The sequence below is a fragment of the Anabas testudineus genome, chromosome 18 (assembly GCF_900324465.2).
Source record: "Anabas testudineus chromosome 18, fAnaTes1.2, whole genome shotgun sequence".
Lineage (NCBI taxonomy): Eukaryota > Metazoa > Chordata > Actinopteri > Anabantiformes > Anabantidae > Anabas > Anabas testudineus.
Window position 1 is genome coordinate 7,859,427 of NC_046627.1, and position 24,636 is coordinate 7,884,062.

At 43.0% G+C, this 24,636-nt stretch overlaps 1 protein-coding gene across 1 annotated transcript; it reads right to left on the bottom strand.

The window, feature by feature from the left end:
* LOC113168218 (kinesin-like protein KIF1C) lies at positions 1–24,374 on the bottom strand. Its single transcript, XM_026369211.1, is given in 29 exon segments — positions 1–3,447; positions 3,449–3,981; positions 4,130–4,352; positions 4,439–4,528; positions 4,693–4,986; positions 5,082–5,243; positions 5,650–5,748; positions 5,886–5,958; positions 6,130–6,310; positions 6,504–6,587; positions 7,400–7,494; positions 7,795–7,874; positions 8,213–8,288; positions 8,655–8,734; positions 9,069–9,202; positions 9,311–9,415; positions 10,308–10,456; positions 10,568–10,646; positions 10,732–10,810; positions 10,918–10,983; positions 11,080–11,157; positions 11,266–11,377; positions 11,980–12,158; positions 12,241–12,306; positions 12,998–13,098; positions 13,539–13,617; positions 13,727–13,803; positions 14,645–14,772; positions 23,715–24,374. Coding segments are annotated over 28 exon segments (3,840 nt in total). The 5' UTR covers positions 14,754–14,772; positions 23,715–24,374; the 3' UTR covers positions 1–3,090.
* Positions 24,375–24,636: the final 262 nt, after the last annotated feature.

The following is a 24,636-nucleotide window of genomic DNA, read 5'->3' on the forward strand; positions in this document are numbered from 1 at the left end:
TTTAGTTTTTCATTCTTACTGACAGTTTATTGCCAACATGTTGTCTGCAGGTAGAGCCTGAGATTGGTTCCTGATACAACAAAAACAACAACAGACACAGAAGGAAAAACTTCAGAGGGGCTCTCAGCCAATAGGAGGAGGGCTAGACCTTGATGTCGTTGCGTCCACGCCTGTGTTACAGAGTCGTGAAGTGACATCGCTCTGTGATGTCACAGATTCCGAGGCTGTGATTGGAGCAAAGCTGCAGTGGAATGGGCGGGGCCACTCAGTGAGGGGAGTTCTAGAGTGTCCTGGAATTTGCCATGGCACCGCCCCCTTTCCAGGCCCCTCCTCCACCTCAAAAATCTCCAAAATAGCAAAAACTAAACAAACGATTAAAAGAAAAATGGTAAAATCTGCTTAAGGAAGTAAAACAAACTTAAGATAATGATTCTAAATGAACCCAGAAAGACACACACTGACATCCAACACACAAACACACTCTCAGGTGGTTGCACGAGGGCGAAGAAGCTCCTTGTAGCAGCAGCCAAAAAAACCCAATATTAATCATAACTTTATAATAATCATATTAATGATGATGACACCATGAAGCAGAGTTAAAATATTTAGAATGAGAAAAAAAGGAAAAAGGACAAAAACAGCCAATCGCAGCTGGAAATGGAAAAGGTAAAAAGCATAAACAAAAAGGAAACATTTTCCCATCAAGCCCGGCGGTGGCGGCAGGTTATCAGGATTGTCCCCTGATTGGTCGACTCCAGAGACAACAGAGCAAAACAAGGCAGATAGAAAATTCTGCTGATGTCATGTTTTCTCAGGCCAATCACAATCACTTCTCGTGTTTTTTGTTTTTTTTTTGTCATCATCACTGTGGTAACTCTCTCCCTGACTGGCTGCGTGGCCGCAGGGAGCGCTCCCATTAGTCAGTTTGAACCTGTCTTTGTAAAGGTCTGAAAGTAACGGAGGACAAAGACTCGCCATCTCCCACCATACCTTGCTCTATACGGGGGCGGGTTTAGGCAGTACTGCTAACTCCCAGCTCCTACTAACAGTAAACATGTCGTCATTCAGGGCAGATTAAACACTTCGACGCTGCGTTCAGTTTGACGTACAAGGTGGGAAATTTGTGGCTGATAGTTTCTATACTTCAGAGGTGCAGTGAACGCACCAATAAGCAACTATTCTGGGCAGCGATAAGTTGTGGGAACATATGGCAGCCTCAACTTGACAACATTAGAAAAATATTTGCCACCATCAGTAACTATGTTGAAAAACAGTCTTTAAAGTGACAATAAATGCAACATGAATTACTCAAATAGAAAAAAGCCACAATTTCCAACTTCCTGACAACTTGTGAAGGTCAGAGCAGTTTATTCCTCGTCTCCTCTCGTCACAACTGATGTCGATAATCACACAACGTAGTGTCAGATCCTTCCACGAGTAAATATCACACAGAGCACATTGTAGTATCCCTTACTACAACTCATATCTCAAAGTCCTTCAAGTATCTCATTCTTCCATCTTCTCTGCCTTCTCTTATTCCTCATCTGTCTCATACTACATTTCCCACAGTTCCTTGCTTTCACAGCCCTACATTAACTATAATCCATCGTATTCACTACATCTCCCATTTCTGTTCAATAAGTCAGTATTTCTATATCTCATGAGGCATCGCGTGTCAGGTGTCACTTACTATATTTCCCATAATTGCAAGAGACCGTGAACTCACCATGAGCATTTTTTGCATGTCACAGCCTGTTTTTTAAAATAGACTCATCTTCATAAAAACAAAACAAAAAAGTCAGGATACACTTCAAATATACACACAACACTTTAAAACGGTTTAACACGCGAGTCTGTCTCGACATTACGACCTCGTCACACTCTTTGTCTTTCAGCACTAACATGTCCGGCCTCCATCTCTCTCTCTACAGCAGTGTTTGTCTGTCAGCTCTCTGCTCTCCTGCAGGAGGCGCCACAGCAAATCTTTGGTTTGTAGCACTCAGCGACGCAGCGTTCAAGTCACATGGGAGACGCAGTAAAAACAAGCTTCAAGCTTAGAGAGAACTCCAACAGCGCTCAGGTCATAAATATGACTTGCTTCATGAATAAGATTCAGTTAACTCAATTCAATCAACAATTCATCAAATGTATTTAAAGGTTGTTTGTCCAGTTAAAATCATTCACGTTTTCTTTTAGAATGACATAAGGTCGCTTTTTTCCAGACAGTAAATACACCCTCAAGACCAAGATACCAAGTTAAAGTACTGTAGATAGTCTTGGTGTCTTTAAATCTTGGAGTCTGAAACTGCGACCATGGTGATTTAAGGTTGAAGCAGTGTAAACTGTAATTCCCATATAACATGAATGCTTTCTTGGTTAGGCTAAGCTAAGATAATACTTTCATCTGTGCTGGACTTGGCCTTTGCTAGCACTTCACCACATCACCTTAGCCTGAAAAGCTAACTAGTCATCCATTGCTCCCTGCTCAGGCTAACTGACTCCTGACTACTAGCACAAGCTAACAGAGACCACTCAGGCTGAACGAGGCTAGTTAGCCTCCTGGGCTAACAGCGGCTACAACTCCAGTCTATTTAAGTACAAACACCCATCCTGCCCAGGAAGAACAAACTTCAACTAATAAAACAAAACAGCTTCAACCGGAGGCTTGTGCTAACAAGTGCTAACACTTTAAGGCACCTTGTTATAAAAAGCTGATCAAGATCAGAATATCAATCAATAAAATCAATAAAACTAAATCATCACATTGAAAACTTTGATCCTGTTTGGCAGCCTGACAGAAAATAAAATAATCATTGTCCTAAAAACACCTAACCCGTGCTAACGTATAGGCTAGGAGGAAGCCACACACACAAAACACAGCAGGATTGAGGATACAGGATGTGTGTGACATTAGCTGTTGTGTGACCGGCTGAGTCAGTGTAGTAAAAGTGCTGACACAAACACACGCGCGTGCACACACACATGCACGCACACACACACGCACACGCACACACATTCTCACAGCCTATTCTCTACAGCATCAGGACCACCCCCACAGCCAATCAGAGAAGACTGCTGTCAGGTCAGAGGTCAGATGGGCGCCGCCTTGTTGTTGTTGTTATTGTTGTTGTTTTTGAGGTCTGGTGCACTGAACTGCCGTCTCATCCTGGGTGGGGTGTTGAAGCCCCACCCTGCCAGTGGTGGCCCCGCCCCAAGCAGCATGTCAGCAGGTGGGGGCAGGATGCCAGAGCGCGGCAGGCTGTGGTAGTTGGGGTGGGGTCCTGGCTGGAATGGTGCACTGTGGGGGTTGAAGTAGGGATGGTGATGGAACTGATGGTGCTGCCGTTGATTATAATAAAAACCATCTCTGTCTCTGTCTCTGTCTCTGTCTCTGTCTCTCCCTCCTCCTCCACCTCCTCCACCTCTTCCTCCTCCTCTGTCCCCCCCCTGGCGATACCCCCCTCCTCTGCCTCGGTCGCCCCTGGTGACCACCGCCTCCACCTCCATGATGTTGGTCGTTGTCGTAGTTACCGTTGCCTCGGGTGGAGCTGTCCAGAGAGTTGCGGCGGTAACGGCGCTGGTGGTCTTGGTTGTTGCCCTGGTGATGGTAGTGAAAGCCAACTTGGTTACCTTGGTTACCCTGGTTGCCTTGGTTGCGATGTTGCCAGGCACGATGAGGGCTGGGGGTGCGCATTCGGGGTGGCGGAGGCGGGAAAGGGAGGGGCAAGAGTGCAGGAGACTGACTCTGAGGAGGAGGTGAAGGAGAACCTTTACCCTCCACGCCTCCCCCCTCCTCCCTCGCCTCGCCCTCCTCTTCTCCTCCATCTGCAAAACCAAGAGCCTGCAGGGCGGCACTGGCTGGTCCCCATGACAACCGGTGAGCAGGGTTACTCTTGAAGGGAAACTTGAGCTTGCACTCCTGGGGAGGGATGAAGCGGCCGGTCCCCGGAAGATGAACAGGGACAGTGGGAGAGTTCTGACCTGCAGGAGGGGGGAGACACATGAAGTAAGGAAACTGGATCGAGAAAGTCTACACATCAATTTCAGGTCCTGAAACCACACTCGACACCACATCCAGGTTAAGTCTCCTACATAGTTCTGAAACTTCACTTAGCAGTAAACCGCGGACCTGGGTTTTGGTTCTGTCCTCGTAGTTTCTTGGTGATGTTCTGCTGCTGCAGGTTCAGGATTCGCTGCTGCTCCTGTTTCAGCCAGCGCAGGCGTCCTCTCCTAAACACCGGGTCCTCGTCCATCAGCCGCTGAACTCGGCCCTCTGGCACGTTGGGGCTGTCGCTGGCCCCGCTCCAGTCTTGCTGAGGAGACTCGCCTTCTTCGCCGTTCACATCATCGTCCTGGAAACAAGTGGAAAACAGAGAGTGGTCACACGGCGATCAAACAGACCGAGGATGAGCTGACAGAGCAGGAGGAGTCAGCGCACCTGAACAGGTATGATGCTCTCCATCTTGATCATTCTGTCTCTCAGAGCTTTGATCTCCTCGTCCTTCATGTTGTTCTGCAGCTTCACCTCCTGAGGGAGTCAGAGACATTTGTTTAATCAAAGTGAGATCAAGACGACAGAAGAGAACAGGAAAAAGGATGTTTAGTGTCATTCCCGACTCACCTGGGAGGAGAACAGGTTTAGCTAAATCAAACGGATTAAATTAAAATGTGCTGCTTAGTAACATCACTCACCTCCAGGATATCAGTCAGTTTATCGATGTGAGCCTTCAGGTCATACACCTTTTCCTTCTGTCCTCCCTCTCCCGTCTCTCCCCCTCCTCCTCCTCCGCCAACTCCTCCCTCCTCTGTGGGGGGGCTCTTCTCCTCTCCAATGCCCACGGTGTCGCACACGTCCTGGGCCACGGCCCTCCAGCTCTCCCTCTCGTTGGAGTCCTTTTTGGCGTACATGCGGCAGAGTTCCTTCATCTTGACGATGGACAGCGCTTCGATCTCCTGTCGGGAGTGACGGAAATCTCCCAGAGCCACCTGTAGGGGGCGCCACACAGAGAGGAACATTTAAAAACAAGTTCTGTGCAGATGCTGCTGGGTCCATGTACAGATGTGGTGTGTGTGTGCGAGACCTCGTAGCAGATCTCTTTGACGGCCTGCATGCGGAGGTCTTCCATGGTGACACGTTTGGGGTCTTTGCTGATCCTCCTCCTCTGAGGGATCTGATAGACCCTGAGAGGCTCCCTCCTCTTCCCACTGCTGGGCAGACCACAGCGCTTCACTATGGACTGCACCTGGACACACACAGACCAGAAGCAGCAAGTTGCATGAACAGAAAAATTGACAGAGCAGCAAAGTCAGAAATCAGTTTTGTCCACAGCAAACAGATTTCTGTGGCTCCTGAAGAGCCTCTTTGCTGTTTGCGTTTTGCCTGTGAATCATCAGGTTTTTAGGTTTTCATCAGGACTAAATGAATCCAGTGATAGTTGTCTGTACATTCATGGTTTCACTGCAAACTGGTATCGACCTTCAGTTACAGTTACTCTGGTCTCACTGACAGAAATCAGTTTAAGACTCTCAAATGAACCCCTCTTGCTCTCTGCTGGCTTCTCCGTCTGCAGCTGTTTGTCATGCACATGTGGCCGATGACAAACCAACTTAAAGCTCTGATCTAGACAAAACAGACGGTCTTATACAAACCTTGTTGGCTGGTAGTTTCTCTCTGAGCGAGGAGATCAGCCTCCAGCTCTCCTCACAGGAACGTTTGTCTGAGTCGTCACCGCTGTCGCTGTCTGCGTACTGAACACACACACACACACACACACACACACACACACACACACACACACACACACACACACACACAGGATTAACACTGGAGTTCTACTGTCGGCCAAAACGTAAAGTGACATCAATACAAACTGACAGAAACCAACCAGTCTGTGTTGCTCCAGCAGCAAATCAGCCTCTTCCTTCTCTTTACGGTACTGAGTCTCCATGTCCTGCAGTCTGTCATGAAGAGGAGCGCATAGGCTTTAAGTTAAATGTATCAGTGGACTTTCAGGTTTAAAGAGTTTGCCCTACAACACCATGTGAATTGTGTTGGAATTACATAACTTGATGATGTAGGACAGAAACTAGAACTCTCGGTTGGAGTTTTTTACTGGTCTGGTTTTCTACCTCTTCTCCATCTCCAGTTTGATGTCGATGCCTTGTTTCTCCAGCAGCTCTCTCTGAGCGTAGTTCCAGTCCTCCGGCTCCGCCTGCTGCTCAGCCGTGACGCTGCGCTCCCTCTCCAGCCTTGCCTGTTCCGGATGGTTGAATCGAAACACGTGGTTCTTTCCCATCACGATGCGGTTCCCTAGGAAGAGAGGGAGACAGGGAATTTTCTAAATACACCTTTTTATGTTTTAGTCTGCTGTTAGAAAATAGAGGAATTAATAGTTTTCTCAAAACTTAGAAGATCAAACTCAGGAGTTTGGACTCCAGAGGACAAAATAATTTATTTACATCTGGAACAATGCAGAATAAATGTGTTTGAGTCTCCCTGGTACCTTGTTTGAGGATGACCGCTTCGCTGATCTGTTTCCCGTTAACGTACGTTTCCGCTCCGACCAGCGGCTCCAGAGTCACCACAACTACAGAAGAAGAAAAAGAGTTAAAGTAAAAACACACAAATATCTGTACGCTCGGTAAAGTCAGACACACACAGGGGAGGGAAATGGGAGGAGGAAGAGGAGGCACAGGAAACACAGGCCAGGGCAGCTACTAACAGTGACTGTTCAACGATACCTGACAGATTTCCTGGCAGCTTTTACAGAGAGAGAAAAACAAAGAGTCACTCACACCTGATCTTATAACTCAAATATATATATTATAAACCTCACACCACAGTTCACTGGATTTATTCACTTTGTTACAGTCAAACACTAGTTTGTCAGCACGCGGTCCAGGCTGATGTGTAAAAGTACACAGATTCTACAAGAGAGTTAGTACCAAGAACTCTCCAGCATAATCAAAATATATTTATTTATACAATCTGATGAATGTTAACCTGGAGGAGTAGAAATGTACTGAATTAATTAATAAAATGACTCTAATAAAAGCATCTTCAGTTTCTAGGTTCAGGTTTTAACTAAAGACAGTTAAAGATTTATGCTCTGAAGCTGCAGATGTGACCACATGGGGGCACCATAAACACACTCACTGACAGGAAACCAACAGCAGGACAGTGGGCAGCACTGCAATGCTAAATTTTAAATCAATTAAAAAAAAAACAATTAAGCAGCATGCCACCTTCAGGGAGTTTTTCATTTTTTACGTCTGTTCTCTGTCTTCGATGTGTTTATGCTGATTGATGTTTTAGAACAGGAACACCCCCCCACACGTTTAACTTGTTTATCGACACTGACTCATTATATGAGCACACACAAACAGACAGGTGTCTCACCTTCTCCCTGCTCGTTGGTCTCACTGACGAACACACAGTGAATCTCTTTGATGAACTGACCGGACAGTTTAATGTCCACATCCTGCTGTCCCACCCTGAGACAGACAAGAGAGAGACACATTCAGAGTTTATTTACACATACAAACCATTTTCTATGTTACATATTATTTGTATACAACCGGGCTTTTATTAAACTGGTGATGAAACATGATCAGATCTTCACCAAAGTCACAAATATCAACAAACATATCAAACACCAACTGGAGCCAGGTGCAAACCTGGAGCCCAATCAATAAAACAAGAATAGAGGTGTGGTTTAGACCGACCTTGACTTAACTAATTATGAGAATATCTGATCGTTGCAGCTCTACGTTAAACATAAAACAGGGTCTGACCTGGTGAATCCCTCTTTGATGTAGTAGAGAAGACACTCTGACATCAGAGGGTCTTCGTTCAGGTTGACCAGGTGAGGCGTCTGCAACACGAAGAGACATGCGATGAGCGCCTCATAATTAAACTCTACTTCACTACAGGTCGTACAAAAGACGTTCTTTCATCCTGACTCAGCCTTCCAGCTGCTCAGTGCAGATGAAATTAAACCAAAAAGTAAATTCACAGTTCTGTTTTTACTGGAGCAGAAGAAAAACATGAAATGACACATCTGTCATTTAAATTAAAAAGTTTTCTATAACATTTGACAAAGAACATATGAAAATAACCATAACAGGTGTTACACATAGCTCCTATTGAAGCTCATACTGACACAGAGTGCAGTTTATGAAGAGAACGACATTTGAGCAGATAGAAACTCACTCCTTTAGGAGAAAACACGCCCAGCGTTCCTCCGTCTTCTTTGATGGACACTCCCATCTCAGCCAGCAGAGCCTCTCTGAGCGATAAGACACAGAGAAAGAGTGAATAGAGGCGTGATTATTGTTATCTTTCATGTCTGCCTCGACATTGCATTAATTCAATGTCTGCAGAATAAAACTAAAGGAGGAAACTCACATTATTACGGCCATTAGCCGAACTGCGCACCTCGTATATTAATAAACCAGCTCAGCAGAAACAATTTACTGCCCTATAAAAAGGGGTCTGTAGCTCTTTTCATCAAGCCGCAGTAATTGTCAGAGTCAGTCTACATATCGCTGACTCATTTCATGTCCTATAGTTTCAGTTTTGTTTGCTTAGTTAAGACTAAAGCTAAACATTAACTAGAGGTACATGAAAAACAAAGCGAGGTTTATGATGTTACCTTTCCAGGCGAATTGATTCAGTCTTTCTCAGTTTCTCCTCCCACGTCTCGTTTAGTTCAGCGATGATTTTCTCAGTTTCCTACAACACACGGATACAAAACGTCAGAGTTGGTCCAGGTTTCAAAGTCAGTGTAAGCCTCCATTAGATAAAATTAAGTCATCTCCAACACACTCACCAGCAATTTAGAAAGTTTGTAGTAACTGTCCCTATTAAAAGTAGCTGAATTGTTTATTATCTGCTTCTGTTTGCAGTGTAATCGAGGACGTACAGATAAACATCACGGGATTAGTTTGGAACCAAAGAAAACTTTAAAAAATATAAATTCTTAAGCAAGTTCTGCAGTTGTAAGGAGCCACATCTGTTCTATGATTTCCAATCTTCAGCCTAACAGCACTATCTCTCTCTGCCTTACCAACAGTCTCTCCGCTGCTTCCTCTTTACTGATGGTCTCCGTGGCAACTGCCTCTTCTCCCTCCTCTCCATCCACAGTCAGGTTTTCAGGATCAGCAGGTGCGTCACCTGCCGTCGCCGGTTCAACCTGCTCACCTGCAGACAAACAAACACATTTTGTTTAAAAAAAAACACTTGTAGCTGCTGACAGCAGATTGTTTATCAGGTAGGAACTAGGATAAAGTCAACAAAACACACAGTTACCTGGAGGGGCGGAGCCATTCTTAGTTGCAACCCCATTGGCTGTGAGTGCCAGCTGCAGTGGCGAGGGGACAACACCTGCGACGCCGCTGGGGCCGTTGTTGTTGACTTTAAGAGACGGAGAGAAAGCAGAACAGAGTTGGGTTTCATGTTTTAACAAGAAGGAATCTCTGATATGCTGGTTATGTGAAGAACAGCTTGTAAATATCACACACACACACACACACACACACACACACACACACACACAGTTGCCGTTGTCTTTAAATACCCGCCTCTAAACATGCCGCACATAGACATAACATACATACCAAACTCAAATAAAACACACCCCACTTGAAATACAGTTAATCAGTTTATACATGATGAGTATTACATGTGTGTATTAGTATATAATGTGTAAATACTAGTACAAGAATAAAAAGTACAATATACTGCATAAAACGTATTTAACAACTTGTTTTATTCTGTTTTCCAGTATAACAGATTTGCTATGTGTATAATAATGTAATTTGTGTGTCATTACTGTATGAGTATACTACTATGTAGAATGTATGAGTAAACACCAGTATAGTGTATCTAGTACTTTAGTACTTTACTTTTTAGTACTGTGTGTATACTATTATTGCTACATATGCATACTATTATGTACAGTATGTGCCCCAGTCTATTGTACACAGCGTGCACAGTATGATACATATATTATGTTTATGTACCAGTGTGTACTACACAGTATATTGTGTGTGTGTGTGTATGTGTCCGTATATTAGTATAATCTCTATATTTATTTGTGCATATACAAGTACAATCAATACAGAGTAATGTGTATACCAGTCTAATCAATTAGTTGTTTACCAGTTTAATGTATTTATAATTTGTAGATATCACAGTTATCTAAGTTAACAGTATATGCGTTTACTTGTACTTGTTGTACTATCCAACATTTATTTTATTCCAGGATACCATTATTGTACTGTATAAATTGTATATTTACACGTACTGGTATTGCACAGCAGTTCCTGCAGGCCCTGGGAGAACAGCAGGTTCCTCAGTCTCTCTACTTCGTCCTTCAACTCCCTGATCAGTTTGGCGTTTGGATCTTCATTGATCACAGCGTTACAACGGATCTGTTTGGCCCGGTCAGCGTATCTGGAACCATTTGGGACAGAGTTAGATTAGATTAAAGTGGATTTATCTCAGCCTTACAATGGAGCTGTCAGGAGGTTACATGTTAAAACATAGGACACGTCAGTATCTGACCTCAGAGTGCTCAGTGTTTCTTCATAGTTGATGTCAGCAGGACTTAGAGCAGCAATCATGGCCGTCCGAGAGTTCCCCCCTGGAATAAAGCACATTAAAAGTTTAATGTTATCACCAACACTTGTTCCAGTGGTTATAGTGTCCCTTATAGTAGCTGTAGTTACCCAGGTTTTCCTTCAGTAACCACGTGAGAACAGAGTCTCTGTAGGGGATAAAATCACTCTTCCTCTTCTTGCTGCTCTGCTGTTGGGGGCAGAAGAGGAAAAGTCGTCATTCATCATAAAACAAGAACCAGCAGCTTCACTTTTCTGTGTTAGAAACTTTCAAACATCGACTGTGTGCTGATTTACCATCTCGGCCAGAGCTGATATCACTTTTCCTAATGTGGTCAGGGACTTGTTGATGTTTGCTCCTTCCTGTACAACAAACACACAGTAGGTATCAAATAAAGGCACATTGAACGTGAGTATGTTCATAGACACTGTTGAGATTTTAGTCGAGCCAACTCTGACCTTCAGCCTGGTGCCCTTTGCCCCAGATGAGTCAGCTCGCTCGCTTCCAGCCAGGTCGACCAGACTGATCTTACTGACCTGAGGAGAAAGTTAGCAGAACCAGCGTGAGGTGGCACTTTAATTTGAAGGTACTGGATCCTCACATGTACAACACAGAGTTCTCACAACCACTTAGAGGACACCGACCTTCTCCGTGTCCAGACTCGTCATCTGGTCCCGTCGTTTTTGAGTGAAGACGATGGTGAAGACAGCGTGTGACCTGGACGACGTCTCATTCATGTTCGTGGCAGCAACCGTCCTGTAATTAATAACTGGGCGTAAATAATCGATCACAGACACAATAGGTGAATAATTCTGTTTACGTTAAGGACAAGTTTGGGATTCAAAGCTTGTATATAAGTGATTATTTACATTTCCAGGGATGTTTTAATCACCTAGCATGAAACTATTTGATAGATAAAAATGTCAAACGATGAATCAGTTACGTGAGGGAATTATATTTCTGCACTTTATTTTTAGTGTGTTTAATCAACTGATTTCTGTTTTTTAAAAGTCACTATTTCTTTATTTTACTTTTCTTCACCTTTCTTTACTTTAATATTTAATCTAATAGGTTTTACATTTTTCATTTGACAGAACAAGGTGTTGAAGAGGTCACTTTGAACTTCTGATGGGCATTTTATATTTCTGGAAATACTACTTAGACCAACTAGTGCATTCATCAATAAAATAACTGTATATTAACCAGATAACGATGAAGTCATGAGCTCAGCACATGTTCAGCACCAACAAACACACTTCCTTCACAAACTCCAGCCTTGTTTAGTTCTGATTCCAATTTGATTAGTAGAAATACTTGGATCTGTGCTGATGGAAACTATCCACAGGAGGAGGACTGACCGGGCTTTGTTGCCGGCGTCCATCAGGTCGCGGATGTCTGTGAATCCAGTCACAGCCAGTTTGGAAAGGTCCTCTACATACGGCCCCAGGATTGGATGCTCTCGAACCCGCAGAGTGCCCTGGGACTTTGGGTTCAACAGATCTCGAACTCGCTCACAGTAGATCTCCATGTAGGACACCTGGAGACGGAGGAGACAGCGTTCAGTCGCTCGGCACTTACTGAACAGATCAGTTTGACAGAACAGATTAGAGCGAGGTTACCTCCACAGAGTAGGTGAGGTCGGGATCTGTGTTTTCTCCTGTTCTCTGAAATAACTCCTCACACAGCTGAAAACAGAGACACGGGATCACTGATCAGATTCAATCATTAAAATAACAAAGATTCAGTTCATAATTACACATAATATAGTGTTTCCCTTGCTGCCTGGTGTTGATTCAACTTGACTCAACTCTACTCATCTTTATAAAAAAAGGAGTAGAGTTAATATGAGGCTGTGTCACACAGTAGAAAAACACCATCATACTGTTGTGGCCTCTAAAAAACAACACTACACATCAGAGTGTTCCTCCTACATTCTTCTGTTGAGGGTTAAAACATGAAGAAGGAAAAGGCTCAGGAATCTCCTCTGCAGATTACATATCATTAAAATGTTTCCACTTTTTTTATGCTGCTACCTTCGGGAGGAGCTCTTCTCCATAACTCATTAAAAATAAGCTTCAGATTTCTCAAAATGTGCTTCTGTGGGTCAAATCCAAGTTATTTTTCTGGAAAAGAACAGTAATGTAAGTTGGGTCGGACTTACTAAACAGTAAAAAATGCAGCCCACGGTTCCTTAACTTAGTTTTATCAGCTTGTTGTCATTACAGAACAATTGGTAGATTTTTTTTTGTTTTACATTCAAAAGTCCCATTGGAAAAAATACATTTTTACACAGTTCATCAGCAGATGATAAACAAATGATGTTAAATAACTAAGTCACTTTTTTAAGTGTCTCTCTCCATTTAACAGTTTCTGTACCTGTGGTATGATCCCTTCCTGTCCAGGCTCCTGTTTTCCCATCATGGTGTAGCTCTTTCCTGCACCAGTTTGGCCGTATGCAAAAATACACACATTATATCCTGGAAAACAACAATAATATCAGTTACTGTTTATCCTGTTTTCAATTTGACAAAACAGCTGAACAACCGGACCTTTAACTATTTATCAAGGTTTCACATCAGCAACACATAATTTTAAAAGATACTACCGAGACCCATCTGTGTTGAGAGCAGATTACATGTTTTCCCAAATTAAGTCTCAAACAGGCGTCATTAGCATACGTAGCATGAGCATATTCATAACCATCCTGAGTGCTGACACCAATAATATTAGTGTTTTTTTGCACCCACAATATAATCTGTAACATAATTGTTATTAGTATTAACCCCTGTTGCAACATCATTGAGATATTTAGCATTAGCATTCATTGTAAAATCATATTAGCATCACGCTGACATCTTTATTTTCATCTTTGTTATGATGTTGTGTAGCTCAGTGCTGACACATATGGTTATTTTACCTTCGAAGGCGTGCAGCAGCATCTCTTCTCCAATGTCCTTATATACCTGCCTCTGAGACGCAAAGCTGGGGTCATCAGTCTGCAGAAACACACACACACACACACACACACACACTTCTGGTTATTATACTGTCTGTGCAACTACGAATCATTTTTCAAAGTGTATGTCAGAGAGTGTGTGTGATCACCGTTGTGTGAGACCAGTACGAGTAGTCGAAGGTAAAGTTCTTGGCTCCATCTTTGGGCTGTTTGGGGTTTGAGATACCTGGAAGGGGACAGACAATAATCAAAAACAAGCAAAGCCTCGACCTTGTTCGTCTAGTTTTTGTGATGCAGCCCACGGCCAGCAGCATGTAGACAGACACACATGAAGGTGAAATCTGCACACGTCCACCCCAACGCTCACTGAACATCTGACTCTGACTACGTCCGTCATTAACAAGTTCAATGTATAAATATCTGCGTGGACAGAGAGCGTGTTCAGACGGCTGCTAAAACAATCCTGCTGCAGCAAAGTCTATTAATAAGCATGTTCATGTGTGTGTTACTGTGGGTGTTTAAATAGCAGGTTCAGAGGTCACGTGACAGGCAGAGGCATTCTGGGATTGCTGAGGCCTGTTTTTAAATTATGCAAACCTCCAACACAGGAAGACTGGGACTGGGAAAACGCAGGATATTAAATGTAGTACAAATGCTGCTATTTGAGACACAACAAGTAATAAATAGGTTATATTTAACATTCTGCACCTTTTCTACGTCAGACATTACATTTAAGCCATTTAGTGACATTGATAACGTTAACTCCTTTGTCCCTGTGAGTTTTATTAACTTAAGTTCACATTAAAATGACAAGTCGCAGCTCTGAATCTGTGCAAACGTGAAGTTTTGTTCACTAGAAGACACGAAAATGTCTAAACACAGACAGAATGTGATGTGAAGAATGAAAACCTCACTCAGCAAACGTCATGTCAAAAGAAGGATCTCCAGTAGTGGTCTCAGAGGAGGACATGTCTCTAAACCACCTCTCAGGACTTTTAAAGACAGCTTCTCAGCCTCTGAGACCACTACTGATCAGTCATGTGTGTGTGTGTGTCACAGTGTCTTACAGGTGCTGTTTCCCTGCATCTGGATCACACACTTGGCATTGCGTCCGATCTCTCGGGAATTGAACGGGCGGACCCGCACCGCCACTTTGACTGACGCACCCGCCATCATTCAGCTTCACCCACTCCACCTGGGGACGGAACAATGAGAACATTTCACTTGTGTGTCATCAAACTGTGATGTTTATCTAATCCAGGCTACATTAATCCGGGTTCATCTTATCCCCTTGTTGTGTTGATCTTCAGTAACACTGGGCTCTCACATTAAGAAGATGACGTGACTGCAGGTACATGAGGTCAGTGTGTTGGGAACTCTACCAGAATGCAGCAGTGAAACACAATCATGAACAAAGGTCTCATTTTAAGTGTCTTTCTGTCTTTCACTGCTTTTATGTTGCTCTAGATTCAGCACCACAGTTTTTCCTAAACCTTTATCGCAGACTATGAATCATAAACTGTGAGTCACAAGTCACAAAGAGCAGCTTTACCCTGAGAACAGTTTGTAGCTCATCTTTTAATAAAAGGTGGTGTTCAAGTGACAAAACCTCACCTTAATGTCAACAGTTCTTCTTTAAGTGTTAAATTTTATTCTACCTACATATATATTTTTTTTTTATATAACTCTTCACAGTAGAAAATTATTCAAAATGGTGATATGATGCCAACAGGTGACAAATAATCTGCGTATTTTAACATAAAATGATAAATAAATCAACCAAGTTGTTTCACAATACCACGTTTTGAGCCAGTTCTCTGTCAGTAACTTTTACATTTTCAGACATGTGGCAGAGAACCAACCTTATAATCTGGATTACCTACGTACAAAGAGCAGAACTCTGAAACACACAATCCACTCTCTCTCTCTCTCTTTTTCCTTTCTCAACTCCTCAAACCACTTTTCTCCTCCTCTTTTTTTCCTCATTTTACGACCTCCTTTCCTCTTTTTCCTCCTTTTCTTCCTGCTCTCCTCCTCTCTTACCTTTTCTTTCCCCTTTTTCTTACTCCCCCTCCTTTATAATCATCATGTCTTTCCACTTTTTTGTCCTCTCCTCTAACTTATCTTGCACATTCAGGCTCTTTTTTCCTATCATTACCGTTCCCTAACCCCTCCTCCTCTTCTTTCCTTCTCTCCCTTCCTCCTTCTTTCATGTTTCCACATTTTTTTACCCTCTCTCTCTCTCTCTTTACATTCCTGTCCTCTGTTATGTGTTTCCTTGTCGCTATGGAAGCTGCACAGCTGTCTCCTTTTATACTTTTTCTGCCTCGGTGTGTCTCCATCTCTCAGTTCCTTTATCTAATGCCCGTTCTCTCTCTTTTTTCTTTCATTTATCATGTCCCCCCTCTCTCTCTTTCTCTCTCTCTCTTTCTCTCTCTTTGTCTTTGTTGGCCTTTGTTGGACGCCCACACCTCAGGCCTTTAAACCCACACAGTTAAACTCATGGGAAAACACCTTGTCAGATAACGTTACTGAGTGTGTGTACACGTCTTTATGTCGTTGTGTGGACACATTTTTGTCCTGTGCCATCACGGTGAGAACATTTTGTCCCGTATACTTCCAAAGGGTTCTCTAAGGGTTAGGGCTGGGTTAGGTATGAAGCGCCGATGTTTAGGTTTAGGGTAAGATGCTAGAGAATGCGTCACGTCAACGAGTGTCCACAGAAGACAAAGACACAAAGAAGTGAGGGCTGTGACCGTGTTATTGATGAGTTCTGTGCAGTTATCCGTCCGTGTAGCCTCCGCCCCTACAGTTCCTGAACTCTGGAAAGAACCACCTAGATCCCCAGAGCACGGTGTTCTTTGTGCACTTGAAGTGAACAGTGCCCCCCAGTTCCTCTGGTTCAGTTCCTGAGTTCCTCAAAAGGTTTCTGGTGCTCTGGGAAAGTTCCCACAGTGGAAACGCCCCAATAGAGACGGTGTCAGTGTTACACATGCTGTTCAAGTCTGCTATCTTATTCCCCTGAGCCACAGAGCTTCTCTATTGTCCCCAATCTATTAAAAGCACATCAGTGAGTCAAACTCCATTATTAACATAGACACACTTAGACTTGACGTAGAGTCAAGACAAATAATCGTGCAGATGATTTATAACATCCCTCACTGTATTTAAGACTACGAGGTAAATATCTGATTTTGTCCAAACTACAGTCTAAGCCATCAGTTTTCTTTTTATTATTAGTTTCTGTAGTTTTTCAGCTAACGTTTCAGTATCTGCCCAGCTGCAGTCCTCTCACACTTCCTCTGCAGCCTCTCTGAGATTTGTTTCTTTCAGCAGCACAGACGACGCCCAGGATGCTAATGCAAAAACAAACAAATGAAGTAGTGGCCGCACTGGCCGCAGACACTCCTATGACTCGCAGGTGTTCCTCAGTCTTCCAGTAGGACGGACTCGCTCACCTTAATCACTTTTTTAAATTAAATCCACTTTATTACAACTTGGATCACACTTTAATCCTGTTAGTTGGTGTTGGTGGATTGTTATTTTTTATTTTATTAATAATTATTATTTTGGTGTAATAAACCATCAGGGCACGTACAGTATAATGGAGTGTGTTCAGTTAATACATTTCCAATTAATCCTAATCATAAGCTTTTAACACATCTTCCTTCAGATGCGGCTAGACGTAGTGGATCAGTCGAACTAAGCCAGGTTGTACTGGTTAAATTGAAAATCCCATCTGCACTCTGACTGCAGATAGGAGATGGGTCCTTATGCAGGCGTTAGTTTTCTTTGACGTCACTATTCCAATTGCCCCATGCCTGCAGTACGTTGTGAGCGTATCATTACACTTTGTCCAGTTTTCCTTTGAGCTGTGAAAACATTTTTGTCACTGAAGTCATTGCCGAGCCCCAGAAGAGTCACAGCGATAACAACCATCATGTTACATAAATGTTATTCTGATGTTCCACGATCGTCACAAGACTGAAAACGAGCCTTACCGATCTAAACTGAGTTGAATTCATTCCCTCAACTGTTTGTTCCATCTGATGTTGCTCATCGTCATTCCTGCTGCTAATGTAACTCTGATCTCTTGTGCTTTTGATTTCATTTCCAACTTAGTGGTTATATAATATAAAATGTGGTTAAACAAGAGGTCTGTGGACGACCTCCTCATGCTATGGCGCTGTTCTCTGCAGAGAACGTGGTGCCATAACAGAGATATAACAGTGGTGTCGACAAGGCCCAGTGCATCATTCACATGTGACAATAAACAACAAGCATCAAATCACTTGCAGCCATTTGAGCTCTGTTGGTGCCACATGTTGATTCATGTTTTGGAGCCACAAACCCTGAGAGGAACCTGCAGGTCCTCCACACTAAGTCGATTAACAGTGCTTTTCCACCACGTGGTATCAGATCAACTCGACCCCGCTCATTCTGGAAAATGTGGAGGGGAGCACTTGGTGCTTTTTTGGTATCACCTCTGTCGAGGTTCAAGCTAAACTGAGGCGATACCAAAACATGATGTGTGTAAAAACACTACACACTGATCACATAGAAGCATTAACCACAGTCGTCTGAACTCTGAAGTGAACTCTCCTGACTTTGGTTGCTTGTGTCACACTCTCCAGCCACATAGTAAGTAACAATAATCACATTCCTTCAGTATCCTCCTTTACTCTTGTGTGTGTGGGTGCAGTGGAAATCAAAGCATCCAACCTGGCGCCAAAACTAGTCGATCTGATGAGTTCATAAATATCAGGGATTAACCTGGAACAACAAAACAGGAACTGGCCTCTAGAGTAGCTTTGCCTGGTTTCTCAGTCTCTTCTTGGGTTTGTTAGTTCAGCCACTGGAACTAATCGTGTTAAAGTAAAACCAGCTAACAGCACATTACAGTAACACACACAGAGGTCTGATTAAAAAGTGAACAGCGACATGACACGAGCTCTCAACGTCTGAGCAAATGATCAACAGCAGAAACTAGTGGAGCTCGTTTGGAGGCGGATTAGTGGTGTAAGAAAATATCAGTAAGCTTCAGTATCACGATACTGTGTTGTTTTTGTGTTACTGTGTCTATGTAATTTAAAGGCAACGTCAACTTCGTCTGGGTCAGTAAGTAGAACTAGGATTTAACTTTCTGTAGCTGTAGGGGCCCGGAAATCTTTATTAGTTATTTAAAAAGTAAAAGCAGAAGAAGACCGAGGACTGCTAATGGAGAGTCCGCCCGAAAAGTCATTTTTCTGTTCCTACACAGTGATTCGGCCGATTCAACTCACTGAATCCTTTATTTTTATTTATTTGTTCCATTATTTGAATTAAGCCGTCTGTGAACAATTGGGTGTAAAGATCAGTTTGTTCCAGCTGTTTTTTAACGTATCACTCAATAATCAATATTTCAGCTCATTCTCATTGATTGACTGATTGATTTAGTCATTAAAATAAACTCTTTGGTCACTGACCTAAACTCAACCTTTGACTTTTGGTTAATAAATATGAAAATGATAAAAAACTAAACTGAATTCAATTTGATAAAGAACTCAGAGGGATTCGGATTTGATACTGGTTCCAGATTCAGCTGATTGAAAACATGTTTTAAATGTTCCTACAGCACAAACACACACAGTGTGTGTGTTTGTGTGTGTGTGTTTGCTTTGTCAACACAGCTTCAAGTCAGCAACACAGCAAACACACACACACACACACAGACAAGATGGAGGACACAGATACAGGATTGTGCTGTAATCTTATTGTGTGTGTGTCTAGGTGAGCGAGCAGCCTGCATACCACAGAGCACGGGCAGAAACGCTGACATCACATCACAGGCATCCCATCACACACACACACACACACTCAGCGTGTGGTGAAACAGGCCCAGCTAGTTGTAAATCTGCTGTCTGTTAGACAAACTAACCAGCTGTTTAAACACACAGGACAAGACAGAAACACAAAAGTTTGCAGAGCTTCAAAGGGGAAAAGTTGCTGTGGATGAAGGTTCGCAGCTGAAACCGTCCGTTAGCCAACGAGCTGCAGCAGAAAGAGCCAGAAATTACACAACAGTCGTCACACCGTGTGGAAACAGAGCCCACGTTTAATGAATACAGCTCATGCGAGCAGCACAGTTGGAGTTCAGAGGCATTTTTACATCATCAAGTCTTTAAAAACTCCTTCACTGAATCAGCTTTTATCAACAGAATATGAGAAAATCACCCCGGAGAAAAGCTAAACTTGCCACAATAGCAACTAGATTAGCTCAAATCTGACTTTGTCTCCTGCCTGTGTGTTCAGATTTAATCTAATCTCTAATGTAACCTCCTCCATCAGCTGCATGTGCTCCGACTCCTGCAGCACCAGCGTGTTTGTTCATCTCCACCTTCGTCTGCCACTTTATTAAAGGAAGTAACACCGACAGATGAAGACAGATGTAAACTACAACCCTAAGAAAATGGTTAAATTAATCTTAATGTGGTATCTACAGATACTCCGGCTGCTGGTGATTGATTATTGATCAGAGGTGAACACGTTAGATCACCGTGATGATGTGATTACAGCCATGTGAAGAAGGTCTGACGCAGACAAACTTGGTTCCCATGTGTAGGCCTCTTTAAAGGAATGTGATAATGAACGGTCTTCATACCACACACACACACACACACACACACACACACACACACACACACACACTGAGCTAAACTTAGCCATCAGCTCGACCCGACGCCCAGTTTGAAGAACATTTTACTCTCTGACACTGTTTGATTTCGACTCTACGTCTTGTGCACATGACAATGACCACGTGCTGCCTTCACATGCCCTGGGAAATACTGTTATCTAGACAAATTAGCATCCCATTCAAGTCCCCTTGAGTCCTTTGTGAAATCTTTTTCATTGGCTCTTTTGGAACGAAGACATCGGCTGTTTAGTTAAATGTCTTAGTTTAAACTTTTATTAACAACTCAACATTTAAGGACTCAACTTTTTCTAGTATCAAAGCTAAATGTGTGTAGTTTAAGGACCAATCACTAATCAAGTATGACAGCGACACTGACAGCTTTTTGAAAGTCGCCCTGGAAACTAGTATTTGGAAAAACTGTGTTAACAGAGCTCATTTCAGGCATCTAACCAGAAACCCAGTGACTTCAGGACAGGGATACAGGAAGTGCTGAAATGCTTCCCGGGTTCTGAGGACATGACTAGGGTGGTTTCTGCTCCAAAATGCCCCTCACTGGCCCAAAAAGCATTTTCTCCATAGAGAATCATTAAAAAGAGGAGTGGTATAATACGATGAATCCATTTATTCGAGCATCACAAACCCTGTTCGTGTGTGTAGGCTGCTAAGAGGCACAGCTGGATGAAGTCCAGTTGTGACGTTACATCCACTGTTCTTTCTTAACTTTAAAACAAATCCATGGACGTCCTGCTGAGTTCAAGGGTAACATTTGTTAAAACTGCTGCACCGTCTGCTTCACTCAGCCGTGCAAGCAACCAACAAAGCACTTCTACTTTGCCACCTCGTGAACTTAATATCCCACTACAGTGATGCTCTCTGCCCATGTCACTAAAAACAGCTGCACAGTTAAAAACCAACACCGTCCTGCTTTAAATCCTCCTTCATGAAGGTGACGTTCAGTTTCTGATCACTTTGATTTGTCCTGTTGTTGAACTGTTCTTCATTTCTGCTCTTTAACCTCGACTTGTTGACATAAATGAGACGACATAAGTCAAACACATTGCATCTGTGTTTGTATTGATTTTATCAGATGGTGATGTAACAAGGATTTTATCAGTCAGCTGCCTGTGTCACGCCTCACCACTCAATGTTTGTCAGCTGAGACGAGCAGGAAAAAACAGCTTTTATTGTCATGTAAAGACAAAGTTCAGGTGAGTTTAGTCGCTTAACGTGGAGGAAGGTCTGAGCTAAGTGCTAAACCTGGATGCTAACTCGTGTTTCCACTGAGATGCTAACAAGTGGAGCGTCTCAGACACTTTGTGCTGCACGGGACGTTTAACATTCCTCACCTGGAGGAGGTGAAGGAAACAACGAGGCCTCTCATTATGAAGCAGACGACTCGTGTTATCAACTTTGTGCTGTTGCCTAATAACATCAGAGCAGAATCCAAACAACATGCAGCTATAAATACACAACACACATGCAGATAGCTGAGATGCCTGCTGAGAACTGCTTTAGCCACTCAGGCTAACGTTAGCAACACGAACAGTGTGCACTGAACGTGGATCTCTGCTCCTCTGTTGACAGCAATGTTGCCTCTAAATGTTGCTCTGATCGTCAGAAGCATGTGGACACCCCAGTACGTCTGGTTCGTCCCTACAGTTCCAGAAAACAGAAATATTAAAGCTGCAGCACAGTCATAATTAGTTAGTTTGTAAACAATGAAGATTGGTTTTTGGAATGACATGTCCACATACTCCACGTCCGCATCGTGTATTTAGATGTTAAGTAGAAGTCGACATAATAACAGTGAATTAAAGAACACGAATACGAACACTCCCTGTTTTTGTTACTGCACCTTTAAAAATCCACAGGTGGTGGTGTTGGTACATGAAACATATCTTCAAACACATCATGAAAACATGACTGGTTTGTATGATGTGTTTGAAGTGATGCTAATGACAGAGAGATGACAGTTTGTTCATTTTACCACCAAAGAAATAAGCGTTTTTCTTCTTCCACCTCTTCAACGTGGTGATTTTCTGTTTTCCTCTGTTTTATGTTATTGCAAACTGCATATTTTGAGGTTTTAAACTGTTGATTTGAAGAAACAAGACTGTGGAAAAGGTCACGTTGCACACGTTGAGCGTATATTGCCATATTTCTACTTTTATTAAAGGTAAAAGTACTGAAGTGGGATAATGGCCATGTCAGTGTTATTTATGAAGTACAAGCAGCTATTCACTGTTGTAGCTGCTCGGGATGTAGCTACTTGCTTACTTACAACCTGCTGGTTGTTTGATTCATGTTTGAATTAATCGTCTGTGAAGCTGCAGCAATTAATTGATTTTCTTTGTTTTATAATATTTTGATTGTTTGTGGAATAAAATATGAGGTTCAAACAGTATTTTAGCAAATCAGAGCAGTATCTTTCACATTTGATGACAAATGTCGTCACAGGTACCCAGAGCGACACCTTCACAGGGCTCAAATCTTTATTTTAGTTTGTATTTAGTATATTTATATAATTGCAGTGAAAAGTACTGTATTTGTGTAGATTTTTACTTCAGTTTTCCATTTTACAGTACTTAATGTAAGTTAGTACTTAATTACAGTACTAACTTATTTATACTTTATAAACTATACTTCATACTTTTCCTAACTATATTTCAGAGGTAACTACTGTAGTTATTATTTACCAGCATGTTGAAGTTCCTTAAATGTAACATTAAATACTATTAATGTGTCATTCTGCAGTACTCTGACATGTTTTCCATACATTTTAAATGTAGTGTTTTTTTTTACTTATTGTGGTATTGGTAACTACTTAGATTAAGTAAAAGAATGAAGTACTATGTTCACCACTGAGCTATACTGCCAACATTGGGCATACTAATAAAACAATAAAATAAACAGTATAAGTAAATGTCAACAGAGATTATTCCCTAGTGTCTAACAATATATTAAATATTACTATACTATGAGTATACTACTATTATAATTAGAAGAAAACTACTAATTAATGGTAATTATTAATTTATATGATCTCTTCATGTGTTATTATTTATTTTTTAAACTAACTACACCAATCAACACTTTAAAAAGTACTAAATAACAAGCAGAAGTACCTCTAATTATTTACTCAAGCTGAAGTACAAAGTACACACTCTAAATTTACTGTAAAGTACAAACTTACTGTAAGTAAAGTACTCCACTAGGAGGGTGAGATACTGATACTGAAAGTATTTGAAATAGTACTGATCTGTTGAAGTACAGATGTGTCCACATGTGTCTCAAGAACACAGTCTGAAGTAAAAAATACTCGTAGCAAGTACTTCAATGTACTTAGGTACAGTACTTTAGTCACTGTTCTTAGTTACTTACTATTACTGTCTATTACGTTATTACTACACAGGCCCGGACCGGGAGGACCCGGACCGGGAGGACCCGGACCGGGGGGGACTCACCTCTACCGGACCGGAGGAAACCGTCAGTCTCGTGGAAGCCACGCGCTGATCCGTTCACACAGTCCCCATTTCTCGGTTCACGAAACAAAACAACAAACAAACAAACAACTAACAACCGGGAACCGGGCGGAGGGAGCAGCCGGGGGTCCAGCCGTGGTCCGGGGTCGGGGTCTGGTCCGGGCCTGTCGGTGCCGGACACCCAGGCGGAGAGTTGGGTCGAGGGGGCGCTGCTGGGTCGGTCAGCGTCACGTTGGTACAAAAGTTCAACTCGTCCGGTTTAACGGCGGCGGAGGGTCCCGACTCGTCCCGGGACCCAAGTCCGCGTCCGGTGAACCGGCGGAAGAAGAAACGAGCGGAACCAAGTCGGAGAAAGTCGAGGCCCGCGGCTCCTGGGCGGTGAATCACGGCAGGTCCGGCCCCGAACTAGTCGCTGAAACTCGGTAACAATCCGCTGGTTGGTCCGGGCCGGTGTTCGTGGGGGGAGTTTACCGGCGAACCGGGAGGTTTTACCGGACAGTGGACTTTTAAATAGAGGAGACGGAGACCGGACAGGGGGGACAGAGGCTGGCCGGTGGCCTGGCCGCGCCGCGGGTGTGTGCGTGTGAGCTGCGGGCGCGTCCCCGCGACGGAGGAGTCGAGATCCGGGAAGAGAGCCAGCCAGTCAGCCGTCAGCCCCGGGGCCCGGGCCGCTCCGCCCCGCCCTGCCCGAGTCCCAGCCCCGGTCCCTCCTCCGGAGGTCAGACAGACAGAGGTCTCACTCTGACTCATATTTGCAAGACCAATGGTTTAAAGATAAAGATAAAAGATAAAGATAAACTTTATTGTCATTGCAACATCGTACAACGAGATTAAGGTGCCAACCAGTCTGTGCCATATATATATAGAATGAAAGGAATAAAAAAAACAAACAAAAAACAGAATA